Below are 16,928 nucleotides of genomic sequence, written 5' to 3'. Positions count from 1 at the left end.
AAATAAATTAGGAGAGGTTCAGGAGATGATCGACCAAAAGATAGAGGGAGCAGTGGGTGAACTCTCAGCCAAAATTCAAGATCTCTCAGCAAAGTCCAAATTGATTGAGGAATCTAATAGAAAGCTGCAGAAAGAGATGAGGGAACAAAAAAAGGAGACGGTGAAGGTAAAGGAAGAATTGGGAGAGCTAAGCATCTCTCAAGATAGGATTTGGGATAACCTAGCCATGGCGGATATGCGGTCAAAACAGCTCCATCTTAAATTCAGGGGAGTAGCAGAGGGGAGAAACGAAGACATTAGAGGGAAAATGATAAAAGAACTCTCTAATTGGTTAAATTTAAAAGAAGAAGAGGTGGCAGCTACTGTTGATAATGTTTATAGAATGAATAGGCCTAACCATTTGAAAGTGAGTAAGTTCTTGGGGGATTGCTTGGTGATCTTTAATTCCTTGGAAATGAAAAATTTAATTTTGAGAAAGAGCTACAATAATAGATTAAGAATTGATGGAAGGCCTATCATCATTTATAAAGAAATACCGGTCAGGCTACTTCGTAAAAGAGAAGGATACAAACAAGTGGTAGCAGCTCTGAGGAGAAATGAGATCCCATTTCGCTGGGAGTTCCCGGATGGGATCAGCTTCTTCTATAAAGAGAAAAAAATTAGATTGTTGGACACACAGGAGGCGGATAAGTTTTTGAGAAGATATGAGAAAGATCTGGGAAAGATAGAGAATAGATTAAGGAACAGGTTGGAAAAAGAGGATGGAGGGACAAGAAACATATACGAGGAGGAAAGGAGTGCAGAGGAGGAGGTGGGGGAATCAGAGGAAGAGGAGGAGGAGGCCGCAGTGGGAGCGGAGATTGTAGAAGAGGGGGAGCTCTCAGGAAACAAGGGAAAGAGATTATAGTTGCTGAATACGGTTAAAGGTTTAGAACCAGACAAAAGGTAAATCATTACACACTCATTGAAATTTTTATCCTGGAATGTGAACGGGTTGAACGAGAAAGTTAAAAGGAATAAAATTGAGAAAGTCTTGAAAAATAAGAGGTACGATGTAATTTGCTTTCAGGAAACTCATATTGCTAAAAAACACAAACATATCTTGGTGAATAAAAAACTAGGGGTAGATTTTATTAACTCTGATGTTGGAAAAAAAAGAGGAGTAGTGATATATGTTAAAGAAAAATGGGAACCGACTTTGATCTGTAAGGACGAGGAAGGAAGAATTTTAGGAATTCAACTAAATTTTCGGGGGGGGGGAATTAATGTTGTAACGATATACGCTCCGAATACAAACAGAGGGGAGTTTTTTGAGAAACTTGAAAGCATGTTATTAGAATTGGACAACTGCAAACTAATCCTGCTTGGGGATATGAATGGCGTCCCAACGCCGGATTTGGATAGGAGTACAGAGAGGGGAAAACTGAATAGGGGAAAACTACCGAATTCATTTAGGGATATGGAAGAAAACTTAGACCTAATTGATATTTGGAGATACCAAAACCCCACCTCTAAACAGTTCACTCATTACTCCGAACCCCATCAGAGCTGGGGTAGAATAGATCAGATTTGGTTGACAAGAGCACTCTCCATGAGAGTTAAGAAATGTGAGATCCACCCCAGGACATTATCAGATCATTGTCCTCTAGATATGGAAATAAAAAATGAAGTGAAGGGGCAATACAGATGGAGGATGTGCGAGAACTTACTTGACAGAGAAGAGGTGAGGGAAAGAATTAAAGGCACCCTAAAAGAATACTTAAATTTAAATTTGAACAAAGAAACCCCTATAGATGTAGTCTGGGACGCCAGTAAGGCGGTCCTGAGGGGACTCTTAATACAACAAAATAACTACAGGAGAAAGGTAAGGGAGCGTAAGAAAGAGGAGATCCTCTCTCAATTGAGAAATTACGAGAAAAAATTAACTAAAAATCCAACAGATGAAGCTGCTAACCGAGCCTCTAAGGTGTTACAAACTCAATATTCAGCAATACTAAATCAAGAGATAGAGTGGAAAATTAAATTTACAAAGCAAAGGTATTTTGAGTCGGCAAATAAAATGGGGAAGTTACTCGCCTGGCAGTTAAGAAAAAGAAAGAAACAAAATATGATAAATAAAATAATACTGGAGGATAATATTATAGAAGACCCAGAGGAAATAGAAAATAAGTTTACCCAATTCTTTGAAAAGCTATATGAAAAAGGAGGGGAAAATAGTGTAGAGATTAAGAATTATCTGGAACAAAATGAAAAGAAATATATATTAGAAGAGGATAAAATAGAACTGAATAAGGAGATCACAGAAAATGAGATCAAGGAGGCCATTAACAGAATGAAGACCGGGAAAGCCCCCGGGCCGGACGGCCTGTCCGCGAAATATTATAAAACATTAGAAGAACATCTAGCCCCGGTCCTAAAAGACGTGATCAATAACATCTTTCAGGGGGGGGAGGTCCCGGCCTCGTGGAAGGAGGCTTACATAACTTTGATCTCAAAAACAGAAAAAGAAAAAACAGATATAAAAAACTACAGGCCAATCTCCTTGCTTAACAGCGATTATAAGATCTTTGCGGACATTATGGCCTGTAGACTTAAGAAGCTCTTAACGAAGTACATACACAAAGACCAAGTGGGCTTTCTCCCAAACAGACACCAGAGAGAAAATGTCCGCCACATATTAAACATCATTGAATACCTAGATATGAGAATAGATGTCCCGGCTGCACTAATTTTTATAGATGCCGAAAAGGCCTTCGATAATGTCTCATGGGAATTCTTAATACAATGCCTGGGAAAGGCAGGCATTGAAGGTCCTTATCTGAAAGGTATCAGGGCAATATACTCAGAACAACAGGCCAGGCTGATTATAAATGATAATTTGACGAAACCATTTAAGATTAACAAGGGTACAAGGCAGGGCTGCCCTCTGTCCCCCCTGTTATTTATAATGGTCTTAGAAGTTATTGCAAATAGAATAAGGGAGACAGTGAATGTGAGGGGGATAAAAATTGGGAACAAAGAATTTAAGCTTAAAGCCTACGCCGATGACCTAGTTGTGTCTGTGGAGAAACCAGTGGATAGTGCTAGCAGAGTGGTTGAACTTCTGGAGGATTTTGGTAGGCTGTCCGGTTTCAGATTAAATAGGAAAAAAACAAAAGTCCTAACAAAGAACATGACTGAACAGGAGAAAATTCAACTGGAAGAAAAGATTGGCATTAAAGCTGTGAATAAAGTAAAATATCTGGGAATTTGGCTTTCACCTAAAAATATAAACTTGGTTGAGGACAACTACAGTAAGGTGTGGCAGGATATTAAAAAGGATTTAGATACTTGGCACAGATTAAAACTCTCATGGACAGGGAGGATGGCAGCCATAAAGATGTGCATCCTCCCGAAATTACTATTCCTCTTTCAAAACATCCCGATAATTAAAGGCACCTCCCTCTTTAAGAATTGGCAAAGAACCCTGACCAAGTTTATCTGGCAGGGGAAGAGGGCCAGAGTAAGGTTGAAATATTTAACAGACTCGAGAGAAAGGTGCGGATTTGCGGTCCCAAATATTAGGTTATATTATGAAGCAGCCTGTATCTGCTGGATAAAGGAGTGGGCCACCCTCAAAAATACAGACCTCTTAGATTTGGAGGGTTTTAATATAAGATTTGGGTGGCACGCCTACCTATGGCAAGATAAAGGGGAGGTCCACAGAGGATTTTCTAACCATATAATCAGAGGCCCACTACTGGAAGTGTGGAAGAGGTATAAAAGAATGATTGAGAAAGGTATCCCGTGGTGGCTCTCCCCAACTAATATCATTAAAATAAAAAAAATAAATATGGCTGATGAAAAATGTACGTATGAGGATATTGTAGAAAAGACAGAAACAGGATGGAGGGTGAAGCCTTATGAGGTACTGAAAGATAAAATAAAAGATTGGTTCCACTTTCACCAGATTCACGCCTTATGGGGTGAGCATAAGAGATTGGGCATGAATGAAAAAAAAATCGAGGTTTCAGGTTGAAATCTTGGAAAGTAATAATAAACTCCTCTCAAAAATGTATAAACAACTATTGGAATGGGACACTAAGGAAGATCAGGTGAAAGGGGCTATGGTAAAATGGGAGAAAGACATTGGTCATAACATAGATTATAACAAATGGCAAATACTTTGGACGAAAGGTGTAAAATTTACAGCTTGTGTGGCTCTACGGGAAAATCTTGAGAAAATGGTTTATCGCTGGTACTTGACCCCAGCAAAGTTAGGAAAAATGTATAAATCTGTCGACAACACCTGCTGGAGATGTAGAGACAAGGTTGGGACCTTCTTCCACATTTGGTGGACCTGTGATGTAATAAAAGAATTTTGGACGCATATTCATGACGAAATGAAAAAAATTCTGAAATATAACATCCCAAAAACCCCCGAACTGTTTCTTTTAGGACTGATGGGTAAAGAAATAAAGAAAATAGACCAAACTTTTTTTCAATATGCCATGGCTGCAGCGCGGATCCAAATAGCACAAAAATGGAAAACCTCTGACTTACCTGCTATAGGAGAGTGGCAATTGAGGCTATATCAATATATTGAACTAGCGAGATTGACACAAAAAATAAGACAATACAACTCAAGTAAACTTAAAGACGAATGGAAAATTTTTTTAATTTATTTTGAAAATACCCAGGGAATAAATAACTTATCAGTAGACGATAGCTGAAATCATCGATGTATATTTGCTTTTTTAATACTGCAGAAATAATATAAGAATTGGTAAATCCAAGACCGAGTCGGACGGAAGCTCTGTTAATTGTATCTGTGGCTTTGGTCTTACCGTTTTACTCTTTCTGCTTTTTTTCTTTTTCTTTTTTCTTCTCCACCCTTTCTTTTTTCTTCTTTTCTCATTTTTAGTCTTTTTGACGGTACTCCTTCTTATTTTGATGGATCTCTTTTAGATGGAACTTTTTTTTCTTTGTTCTTTATATGTTTGTACTTATAATACTTGTAACATATTGTTGACTGTGTACTTTTCTCAATAAAATTTTTGATATTAAAAAAAAAATAGTAAGGTAAAGGGGTAAAAGGACCCCTGACCATTAGGTCCAGTCGTGGCCGACTCTGGGGTTGCAGTGCTCATCTCGCTTTATTGGCCAAGGGAGCCAGCGTACAGCTTCTGGGCCATGTGGCCAGCAGGAGTAAGCCGCTTCTGGCGAACCAGAGCAGTGCACGGAAATGCCGTTTACCTTCCTGCTGGAGCGGTACCTATTTATCTACTTGCACTTTGACGTGCTTTCGAACTGCTAGGTTGGCAGGAGCAGGGACTGAGCAACGGGAGCTCACCCTGTCACGGGGATTCGAACCGCTGACCTTCTGATTGGCAAGTCCTAGGCTCTGTGGTTTAACCCACAGCAGCACCCGTGTCCCTGTGTAATATAGTATAATACCACAATTTATTTATTTGCAGAATATGGATAGATATCTTTTCAGAAGGACAGTAAGAGCATCAAGTGAAGCTGAGGACAATCCCAGTTGCCGTTTATAATTATATTTTGTGAATGATTCACGTTCTTTGGTAGCTACATTGTTTTATACCTACTGGATGTCCCCTGATTATATTATAAAGCAGCTGTATTCTATGTTATTCATCAAGCACCGCGTTGTTTCTTTTTGTTTTCCAATGTATTCCTTATAGAGAAAAAATCCGGTGAGCAAATTTTTATGCTGAAAGTGTGGCCTAGAGGGGAAAAAATGAGAACTGCTGCTCTAGCCACTTTTATTCCCGCGCATCATTTTGTACTCCACGCTTCCCATTTACTCGCCTTTTACCCAAACTAAACAAAAAACCAGTGCGGCCACCTTTCCTCACCGGGGAGCTGTTCCAACTTTTGGGGTCGTGCGTTCTTCTCGCTGCGCAAATACGCGCGCCCTAGAAAATAAACTCTGCCTCCCCACCTCTCGAGGCTGCCATTTTTTGGTATGCGGTCCCCCGAGCCGCCTTGAAGCCCGGCGGCCTGCCGGTGGCGCCCTAGAGCTTCCTTTCCCCCCTATTGAAAAAACCGGCGGCGTGATTCGTTGCTCCCACAGCGTTGCCGGCAAGCGAGGGAGACGCGTCGGGCTGCTTTGGAGTGTTGCGCGCCGCGCCGCCTTTTTTAACGCCGCAGTCTCTGCCGCTAGCCGAAGAATCCGGGAGGCTGTCCATGGCTCGGCGGCGCCTCTGATCCGGACGCCGGGTCCCTTCGTTTGCTGCAGCGCCGCAGGGCTGCCGGGCTGGAGGCGGGCAGGGAAAGACCTGACCTCGAGGGGCCGCCTCCCGGAGCGCAGGCTGAGCGAGGTGAGTCGGTTTCGCCGGATGGGAGACCGAGGGTCGCTGCGCGTTTGGAAGGGTGATTCCCCCCCCCCTCCATCGCTGCGGCAAAAGCACGAGGAGAAAAGTGCCGCCGCCACAAGCTTGCAGATCTCCGGGATCGTGGGCGGGTAATTTGCATTTAAAATGTGCCGGAAAGGCAGAGTTTTGTTTCGTCCTTCCCAAGGATGAGCGCAGAGGAGTCTCCCAGGTTTAAAAGCCAGAGCATGAGACTCTTAATCTCAGGGTGGTGGGTTCGAGTGCCGCTTTGGGCGAAAGATTCCTGTATTGCAGGGGGTTGGACTAGATGACCCTTGGGTGGCTTGCCACTCTGCGGTTCTATGATTGTCAGGCAGAAAATGACAGCGAGAGAAAAAGTGAAAAAGGAGACGCACTTCCTGGAAGGGGGTCCTTCTTTTGCGTGTGAGGGACCTCTTTGCAGCAACCACACCACAAAACTGCAAGCTTACATATCTTGCTTATTATCTTTATCGATTGCATTTATGCCCCACCTTTTTCCTCCTGCTCCTCATTTAATCTGCACAGCAATCCTGCGAGGTAGGTTAGTTTGAGAGACAGCAGCTGGCCCAAGGTGACCCGGCAAGCTTCATGGCCGAGCGAGGATTCGAACACTGGTCTCCCAGGTCCTGGTCAAGCACGCTCACTATTATGTCTGCTCAGAAGTACGTTCATTGGGACTTACCCCCAGGGAGGAGGGCAGGATCACAGCCGCTGAGGAGGCAGGTGCAGGAAGGTGTGGTGGGTGGGTGTATATTTTGAAGCTTTTCGCTCCTCTCCAGGGTAGAAGAGGTTGAGGGAGTTAGTTGCAGAGAGGTTGGCGTCTTCTGCTCTTTCGTCGAAAGCGTCTCCTGGCACCTTTAAAGGCTGTTAGATTTATGGGGGTAGAAGCTTTCAAGGCTCTGAGAAAGTGGGCAGACGTCCACCAAAGCTGGTGCTTCTGTTGGACTATAAAATGGCTCGGTATTCTCCCCAGCCGCACACCCACAAATCTGGGATTCAGCAACGGATCTCCCTCATCTGTTACCTGCGTGGCTCATTCGCAGAGCAGAGCCACCTGGGCTGTTTAGGAATCCTGGCTTCTCAATCTTAGGAACTTTTCCCACCCGCCACGGCAATGTTGGGCTGCTAGGACTGGAGAGACTAGGAGCCCCTCCACACCGTGTTTTTTTTTTTGGGGGGGGGTGATGCAATGATAGTGGTGGATTTTGGTACTTATTTTCTTTTTGAATTGCATTTATATACCAGCGTTTCCTCCAAGGAACCTCCAATGTGGTTCTCCTCACTCTTCATTTTATTATCACAACAACCTGCAAGGTAGGTTCAGGGTTGAGAGACTGGGACTGGCTCAAGGTCACCCAGCAAGCTTCATGGCTGAGTGTGGATTCGAACCCTGGTCTCCCAGGTCCTGATCCAGCACTCAGAGCACCAACTGGACCATCCAAACTTCAGTTGGTTTCATCAGTTCTTCTGTGACGCTTCTCCGATGTCATCTCATTATTGCTATAGAGGCGACGAAAGTGTTAACAAAAGCCGGACAAAAACAAAAGTAAAAGTTATAGTCTTTAAAAGTGGAAATTCTGCAGGAAGTTATGGGACGTGCGCTGATTTGGGAATGAAACAGTATGTCCGCCCCAAAACTTTTGCAGGTGCAAACAATATTGATGGTGGGTTTGCGTATGACCACCCTGATACCATGAGTTCAAATCAGCATGGATGCACAATAAAAAGGGTATCTTGGAAGCAGTGGCGTAGCGTGGGTTGTCAGCACCCGGGGCAAGGCAAGTAATTTGCGCCCCCTAACCCGTGGATTTGCGCCCCCTAACCCTAACCCCCAGATGTTGCGCCCAGTGCGGCCGGCCCCCCCTGCACCCCCCACGCTACGCCACTGTCTTGGAAGGGCCCTGAGGTTCAGTTCCACTTCTGCAGCTCCATAAGTCACTGGGTGACTTTAAACTAGTTCCCCCCCTCTCTTAACATACCACCTACACTGCAGGGTTGTTGTGATGTTAAAAGGAGGGAGAACTAGCTATGCTGGCCTGAACTCTTTGGAAGAAGGGTGGGTTATAAATGAATGGTGAAGGTACTCTGCATGTGTTCAGAGGCACAGTTTTCTTTTTCTTAAAAGAAGTTCACGTTACAGTGGTACCTCGGGTTAAGTACTTAATTCGTTCCGGAGGTCCGTTCTTAACCTGAAACTGTTCTTAACCTGAAGCACCACTTTAGCTAATGGGGTCTCCTGCTGCTGCCGCGCTGCTGGAGCACGATTTCTGTTCTCATCCTGAAGCAAAGTTCTTAACTTGAAGCACTATTTCTGGGTTAGCGGAGTCGGTAACCTGAAGTGTATGTAACCCGAGGTACTACTGTATATGTTTCCACCACCAAAATCTAGGCCAGAGTTTAATTTACCTTGCCTGGGAGCATGGCTGCTCAGAAGCCCTGCACTCTCACTGCATGCCTAGGCCAAATGTAGATATTTGGGGATCAGCTGTGGCTATCTCAATGCTCTGAGAAAGGTGCTCTTGCACAAGCTTGGAGGGCACGGACCTCCATCCTTAATTCATGTATTTTCAGGGTGATCTTAGTGGCACAGAAAACTTGTTCTATTTCAAGCTCAATAATCTGAACTACCAGTACAGTATTCCAGGCTTTGGCAAATCACCCTTCTGGGGAGGGGGGGAACCTTACATAAGCTAAAAGTGTCTGGGGGCCAAAATGCTTGAGATCATTTGGTAGCTCAGGAGCTACCAAAGAGCTATGCTAGTGTGTCAGTTTGGTACAGCTGAAGGTTACTTTTTGTCGTCTTCTTTTTTTAAATAAAAACTTGTAATTGTTTTGATTTAGACCATGAGACGCTTTGTAATTATAGACCAAACATCCCTTCCCTCTTGGTATGCCTTATTATGGACTCGTTTAAATCTCAAAACTGTATCCTATACTTTTGTTTGCTGGCAATTGTGACAACTTTCCCTTTTAAAACATTAACTTTTCTTTCATTTCTTTAAAAAAAAACTTGCTTGTTATCAAAATAAAGTAAATGGAGCAGCATGTTATTTTTTAGAAAAAAAATCTGCACTTTTTAGTTTTACACCTGCTGCTTTTTTAATAGTCTCCCTATCAAGTTCCATGAGTTGTTCATCTGTGCTTTTCTTTTGCCTCTGAGGTTAGCAATTGGTGGGGCAGATTTATACCCAGGGTTGCCAGTTGTTGACTCTTACTTTCTGGGTGATCAGAAGCACTTTCATCAGGACACCTTGTCAATGCCGCGTTTCTCTGGCATACTGACTGTGTCCAAGAAACAAGGCTGCACAGTAGCCAAGACAGGAAATAGATGCATATGCCTGCTTTGTTTACGTGTGGCTTTTAAAAATAGCTTTGCAAGGATGAATGAAAGCTCCTGCTTTGTTTAATTTAGCATGAAAATGTTAGTCTCTGGAATAGGATACTCTACTCTAAACCTAAAAGATGTACCACAGTATTATCTCTTACTAGAACAGCTCCAAGACATCGGAAGAGCTGCCAGCTTTTGACTTTCACAGAGCTCCTTGTCAGATTTTTTTTCTGTTACTTTTGCAAAGCTCAAGAACATTTCCTTCGTTCTTTTTGCTAACGTCACCTTACCAACTTCTCTGCCTCCTTCCCCCCCATCTCCTTGCAAATATTATCAGTGTTCAAGTGTCTTTGACTCTTGTTCAGGCACACAAAAGGTTTTTAATAATAATAATTTATTATTCATACCCCACCCATCTGGCTGGGCCTCCCCAGCCACTCTGAGCGGCTTCCAACAAAATATTAAAATACTGTAATACATCAAACATTAAAAGCTTCCCTAAACAGGGCTGCCTTCAGATGTCTTCTAAAAGTCTGGTAGCTGTTGTTCCCTTTGACATCTGGTGGGAGGGCGTTCCACAGAGCGGGTGCCACTACCAAGAAGGCCCTTTGCCTGGTTCCCTGTAACTTGGCTTCTCGCAGTGAGGGAACCACCAGAAGGCCCTTGGCCCTCGATCTCAGTGTCCGGGTAGAACGATGGGGGTGGAGATGCTCCTTTTAGAAATCCACAAGATGCAATGAATAATAGAGAGGCAATCTTCTGTACGGGATGGCTGTCTTCCAGCTTTGGACATCTTCTTGAGCTGGAGACTGACCAGTTTCAGAGGTGGGGCAGGTGTGGAATATAATATGTGTTCTTTGTGGTGGATCTCTGCAACATGCTATAGGCATAAGGAGAGCTTTGCTAGATCAGACCAAAGGGCTATGTAGCCTAGCATCCTGTCCCCACAGTGAAACAACCAGATTCCTGCGGGAAGCCCACAAGGAGGATATAACAGCCCTTACCTCTATTCTGATTCCCCAAAACTGGTCTTCAGAGGCATGCTGTCTCTGATACTTAAGGTAACACTGATCGCTCTCTGACTATTAACCATTGATAGCCAGCAACTTGGATGGCTTTAAAAGGGGTTAACCAAATCAACTGAAAACAAAAGCTGTTATCACATCTTATGGTAGTGAAGGTCATCGCTCGTCCACACTTCCGCCACTTTCCCCCAGAAAACTTGTTATTTGCTGCCAAATCGGAACAAGCGTAAAAGCGGATTGACGTTTGTCCAATTGAGCGGTAAACGGCAGGTTTTCTGGGGAAAGTCGTGGGTCTAACAAAAAGTCTCTCAGACCCATTCCTAGAAAGTACAGGACAAGCGGAAAACCTCAGTTTCTAGGCCTAGGAGAAGCAAAAGTATGGATGAGCCCATGTGCCAAGTGCAGAAATATAATTTCCCCTCTGTCCATTCAGCTTCATTAGATGACCCTGAGTTCCAGTATTTTGAGAGAAGCCTACCAACTTTTCGCCTCCCCACTGTGTACACTTTGTATTCCTCTGTTGCATTCTCCCTTGCTCACCGTTTTTCTACCCCCAAAAGCTCCAAATGTTGTAATCTTTCCTCATAGGGGAGTTGCGCTGTCTCCTTGATTATTTGGCTTGCTCTTTTCTGAACCTTTTTGCAGCTCTACCTCACCTTTTTTGAGGTGAGGATACAGAGCTGTTCATGACATTGCAAGTTTGGCCGTGCCACAGATTTGCACAAAGGAATTATGATAATTGGCAGCTTTATTTTCAATCCCTTTCGTTATGACCCATGACATAGAAGTTTCCTTTTTCACAGCTTTTACACTTTGGGGAGATGTTTTCGGAGAGTAGAGTGTTGGTTTGTTTTTACTTGTATCTTTCTCACCGGCCTTTTGGCCTACTGAGGCCTTCAGTAGATTATTATTTTTTGCCAGTATTATAAACACCCCTGAGCCAACAAGATAGCTCTGGGAACAAAGTTATGATGAAAAAGAGCTCCAAAGGCATCAGCTGCAATCCAGAACAGAATTAAACATGTTTAAACCAAATTATTTCAGTGAGCTGAATTTATTGGATGGTGGTCACCGTGTTGTCTGACTGCAAAGTCCTGGATCCTGGGATCTTAGAGGTGGAAGGGACTATGAGGTTCAGTCAAAACCCCTTTGCAGGAATCTTTTACCCAACATGGGGCTCAAACCCTCGAACCCTAAGATTAAGAATCTCATGTTCTACTGAGGTATCCCATCAGACTGCTAGCTTGGAGAGCCCAACTATGTGCTTCTTACACATAAAAAAATGAATTCTAAATTCTGTTCCAAGCAAAGTTGGATTTATTTACTTATTGCCAGCCCAATAAATCAGGCAAGAGCAGTGTTAGAAACTTACTTAAAGTGAAATAAGTCAGTGTTTAGTGAAATAACTTGGCACCGAGCACTAAAGTCTGCATTTGTGCAAGAACATTCAATTACCTCTCAAAAAAAAAAAAAAAAAACCCCAGTGGAATCACTTCACATGCCCAGCTGTCAGTCCTCAAGTCAAATAATGGTTGCTTGGCCATAGTATGGGTGAAAAGGATCTCAGGACTGTAGTTGATCATTAACAGTGTGATGCAGCTGCAAAAATAAGGAAAGAGCCAGTGTGGTTTAGTGGTTAGAGTGCTGGTCCAGGATCTGAGAGATCAGGCTTCAAATCCCCAGTCAGCCATGAAGCCAACTGGGTAGTCACTAGCTCTCAATGACTCTGAATAGAAATCACATTTTAAAAATGTAAATTAGAACACAGATGTGGAAACACTGAGGAAACTAAGGTTCCCCTCCTCTCTCTCTCTCTCTCTCTCTCTCTCTCTCTCTCTCTCTCCTCTCTCTCTCTCTTTCTCTCTCTCTCTCTCTCTCTCTCTCTCACACACACACACTTTTGCCCCCTTAGTATAAATGCAGATGCAGTATCTCTGAGCATGTGGCATGTTCCTGTAGCAATAGCTACCCAACAGCTGTATCTCAGTGGGTAAAACATCTGCTTTGCATGCCAGAAGGTCTCAGATTTGGTCTCTAGCATCTCCCAGAAGACTGGGCAGTGGAAGAGATAACTGTCTGGTACCCTGGAAAGCTGATGCCAGTCAATTTAGAGACTAGATGGATCAGGGGGTCCAACTCTACATACGTTTGTTTCTGTGTTTTCCCACATAACTGATGTCATTTGTAGCCACCCTGTGAAAATAGAGGCTGATGAAGAATACTCTCTACAGTTGCTTGTCAATTGTTAGCATAGCAAAATAATAATAAGTCTTGTTACGATGGCTTTAAATGACACTTCAGGCCAGAGTCTTTTTGCAGATATGCTCTGCAACACAACAACAACAACTTTTTTATTTGTACCCCGTCCACTCTGGCCATTTTCCAACAAAGTATTAAAAGCGCAATAAAACACCAAACATTTAAAACTTCCTTATACAGGGCTGCCTTCAGATGTCTTCTAAAAGTCATATAGTTATTTATCTGTTTGACATTTGATGGGAGGCCACTACTGAGAAGGCCCTCTGCTTGGTTCCCTGTAACTTCCCTTCTCGCAGTGAGGGAACTGCCGGAAGGCCCTCAGAGCTGGACCTCAGGCTGAATGATGGGGATGAAGACACTCCTTCAGGTATTCAGTTGAAGCCATTTAGGGCTTTAAAAGTCAGCATCAACATTTTGGATTGTGCTCCGAAACATACTGGGAGCCTGCGTCATTGATTACTTATAACTGCCCCAATATTATCATGAGCACAAATTATTGTGGATGCATAATAAAAAGGACTTGTGGAGGGACCTTTGATTTTGGGCAAAGCGTTTCTTCATAGTTGAAGATTACTCACACCCTCTTCCAAAAATGGCCATACTTTTCCTCACAGTTGTCAGTTGTCTCATGCTTTTCTGGGATGGGCAACTGAGAAGGGTGAGGGGGTCAGTGTTGGTCCACCCCACCTCTTAGCATTTCTCACAAAGAACTCCTCCATCAAGCCGATGAGTGAGATGGGATGGGGCAGGGTGGGGAAAGCTTTTCCGAGCCCTATAATAAAACACCTTTTAAGCCTTGCCTAACCCTGCACTCTGCCCCTGATGCAGAATGCACAAAGGGCTTCTGAGCACTTAGAAGCACAGAGGTTTGTTTAGGGGGAAATGTTGAGAAGCATACCTTTCCCAACTGGTGTGGCTTTTATAGCAATTCCTGAGGACCAATAAAGGGAGTTACAGTAGGCTGTGGGGAGCTGACTCCGCAACGGCGTTAATGGGTTTTTCGTACATTCAGAAACGTAAAAACCTGTATTGGAAGTTAGTTGTCAAGGCCAACTGCTGGCAATAATAATTGCAGCTATCTTGGCTGGGGTGGAAATGGGACTTTTTTCAGTATTTTGAGCCGATTATACTGAAGAATGTCGAGACTTTATTCAGCGGTTGTGTGTCCTATGGTATCTATTAACTGTTAGGTAATTTTGCCAAACATGACGTTGACATTCTCTGTTATGCAAGCAAGACTGAAAAGCCCCACATTAAAGCTCCCCAAAAAACAGGAAAGCACAGAGTTGCACCCTCCAAAACGGTCTGAATCTGGATTGGCAGATCATTTTTTAAACAAGGGCCATACTTTGAAATGATTAATTGTTGACAGCTAGTAACGGGCTGCTTAACCCTTTCCTCCCAATTGTAATAGAAGTTTGTGCAGAGTAATTTTCTGATTATGCCCTTTAAAGCGTGTTTTTAAGGCAAACTGTTTTGTGCTTCTGTTTTTTTTTTGAAGTGACCAGCCATTGTGCGTAATGAGGCATGGGCTCTGCTCAAGCTGTGATGCCCCCACACAGGAGGAATTGCTAAAGATAGCTTTGACTGTGTTGTCCTCAAATGTGATTGAAGAGCAGAAGGGAGGTGAGGTCTTGGGTTTGCGGGTGATGCTTGGAGCCAGGGAGGGAGGGAGCTGAAACAAGGACCTACAAGGACCAAATGGAGGGACTGGTTGTCAATTTTACTCTCTAGGCTCCATACCATGGGTTGCTGGAAGCTACACTCCTCCATCTACTTTGCTGCACAACTTCTTTTTCCTGAAACTCAGCTGCACAGGAACTGGCAGAAGATGCATGTGTTGTAGTACCAATGGCTTCTGCTGTTGCACCAAGGCTTGAGTTGGTTGTGGTGCAGTTGCAAAATGGATTGATCCATTAAGGCCACATTGGGGCCTTGGCACTTAATCTGTGTTCCCTGCTTCATGCAACAGCACATTGGATTGTACTATTTAGTATGTTAGTCCTATAAAAAGAATTTTTTGGGGGGGGTGTACAGGAATAATGCAAAGGTCACTCCAGATGCATTGTGTAGTGGATGAGCAGGCCTAAATTTTGCCCATTAACATTAACCTAAGTTCTGTGTCCTTGTGTCTTCATTCTCCTGGGGCTGGCTTGGGGGTCTTGAAGCGCAGCCAGTTGCTGGGAATCACAAGTGAGTTGTGGCATTTTTTGGATCCTGCTTTAGGACTTCCACCAGGTATCTGGTTGGCTAGTGTGAGAACCAGATGCTGGGATAGAAGGGCCTTTGGCCTGATCCAGCAAAGCTCTTATCATAAAGTTATGTGGAAATGTAGCATCTCAGGGAATAGGGTTGTTGCCAAGATTTCCACATGATTTGCACATCTTTGGTATGCAAGCTTGTATATGTGTGTGTGTGTACACACACACACACACACACACAGTCATACCTCGGGTTACAGACACTTCAGATTGCGTTTTTTCGGGTTGCGAACTGCCGAAACCCAGAAGCACCAGAACAGGTTTCTTCTAGGTTTCGGCGGTGACACATGTGCAGAAGCGTCAAATTGCAACCCACACATGCGCAGACGCACTGCTGTGGGTTGCAAACGCTGCAGGTTGCAAACGTGCATCCCGCATGGATCACATTCACAAGCCTAGCGTCCACTGTGTGTGTGTGTGTGTGTGTATGGGATCATTCAGGAAGGGAGTGAAGTCCGTCCATCGCCCCAGCTGTGATCTGAAGAGAGGGGGCTGTAACATGTGATTCTTCTGAACAGAGCCATCATGATGCAGTGGTTTAGAGTGCCAGACCTGGACCTGGGAGACCAGGGGTCAAATGCCTGCTCAGCCATGGAACTCACTGCATGACTTTAGGCTAGTCACTCTCTCTCAGCCTAGCCCAGGTACCGTAAATGTAATGCATAATATAAAGAAATATAGCTTTTGCTCTTTTTCTTCTTCCCCCATGCCCGAAGACAGAGAACCACTCCCTGAGTTTTTGAAAGAGATTGGTTCTAGGTTCATGGCTTATCGTTTGAGGGCTGCGTCTGACGAAAAGCTCTCCTGAGAAACAGGACACACCTCAACCCTCTGCTGAGACCTTGGCAGTGGCTGGCAGCACCCCTGTTCACCTGCTCATTCCTTCTCTTTGGTGGGTCTTTTCCCATTAGGCCCTGCTTGAAAATCACAATGGCATGGTAAGGCAGAAGAAAGGACTTGGGCATTCATCCTTCGTGCCAGTTTGGTTCAGCCAGCGACGTTTCCGCCATCCTCCATTTTCTCCCCGCCATGGCTAAGAGCGCAGAAGTGAAACTGGCCATCTTTGGTCGAGCTGGAGTGGGAAAGTCAGGTATGTCTGCTTTCTCTTCCATTGCTCCTTATTCGGCTTTGTTTTCTTGTGTTTTCAAGATGTATTTTTGCACACAAACACACACACAGCAGAGTTCTGATCCAGCTAAGGCCTCTCACACCCGTAATTCTGTGTTATTTTTTAAAAGGTTGGAACATTTTAGCCACTTTAGGTGCATTAAATAAACTCTGAAGCTTTTGCCGCACACCGAAAAGGTCACAAGAATTGACCTGAGCCAAGATGTGGGAGTTTCTTTTAAAACAGGCGTCGCACTGTGATTGTGTTGGTGACCAAACCCGACCACCCACCATGGTCTCACTGAGTCTTCTGGAACAGCATATAGGGGCAACAGGAGAGGGTCTCAGGCACCTTCAGGGTCCATGGACTGTCTTCACCCTTCTGTGGAATAAAAATTTGGCCACCACTAGGACAAACCTGTGTAGGGTAGCTTGGTTGACTAGCCTTTCCTGGAAGATAGGTGAAAAAACCTCAGGTCACAGGTGTAGAAGCAGCCGGCCAGGCCTGTCTTGGTCTGGTTTTTAGGACTCTTCCCAGGCCACACCCCTCCTGAAGCCACACCCCCTGCCCCAGGCCACACACCCCTCAATG

At 44.1% G+C, this 16,928-nt stretch overlaps 1 protein-coding gene across 3 annotated transcripts in view; it reads left to right on the top strand.

Moving 5' to 3' along the window:
- The first annotated feature begins 6,053 nt into the window (after window positions 1-6,053).
- RERG (RAS like estrogen regulated growth inhibitor) overlaps window positions 6,054-16,928 on the top strand; it is a 92,922-nt gene continuing 82,047 nt past the window's right edge. Inside the window, exons 1-2 of one of the 3 annotated variants that reach the window (XM_082239312.1) lie at window positions 6,054-6,323; window positions 16,141-16,319. In XM_082239312.1, the coding sequence (XP_082095438.1) occupies window positions 16,259-16,319 (61 nt within the window). In that variant the 5' untranslated portion in view covers window positions 6,054-6,323; window positions 16,141-16,258. Of the gene's footprint in view, window positions 6,324-6,346; window positions 6,467-16,140; window positions 16,320-16,928 lie in introns of those variants that run through there. The other 2 variants (XM_082239310.1, XM_082239311.1) reach the window with 2 other exon arrangements.

The sequence above is a fragment of the Podarcis vaucheri genome, assembly GCF_965113315.1.
Source record: "Podarcis vaucheri genome assembly, chromosome: 10".
Lineage (NCBI taxonomy): Eukaryota > Metazoa > Chordata > Lepidosauria > Squamata > Lacertidae > Podarcis > Podarcis vaucheri.
Note: the sequence above shows the minus strand (reverse complement) of the source record. Positions and strands in the feature narration are given on the sequence as shown.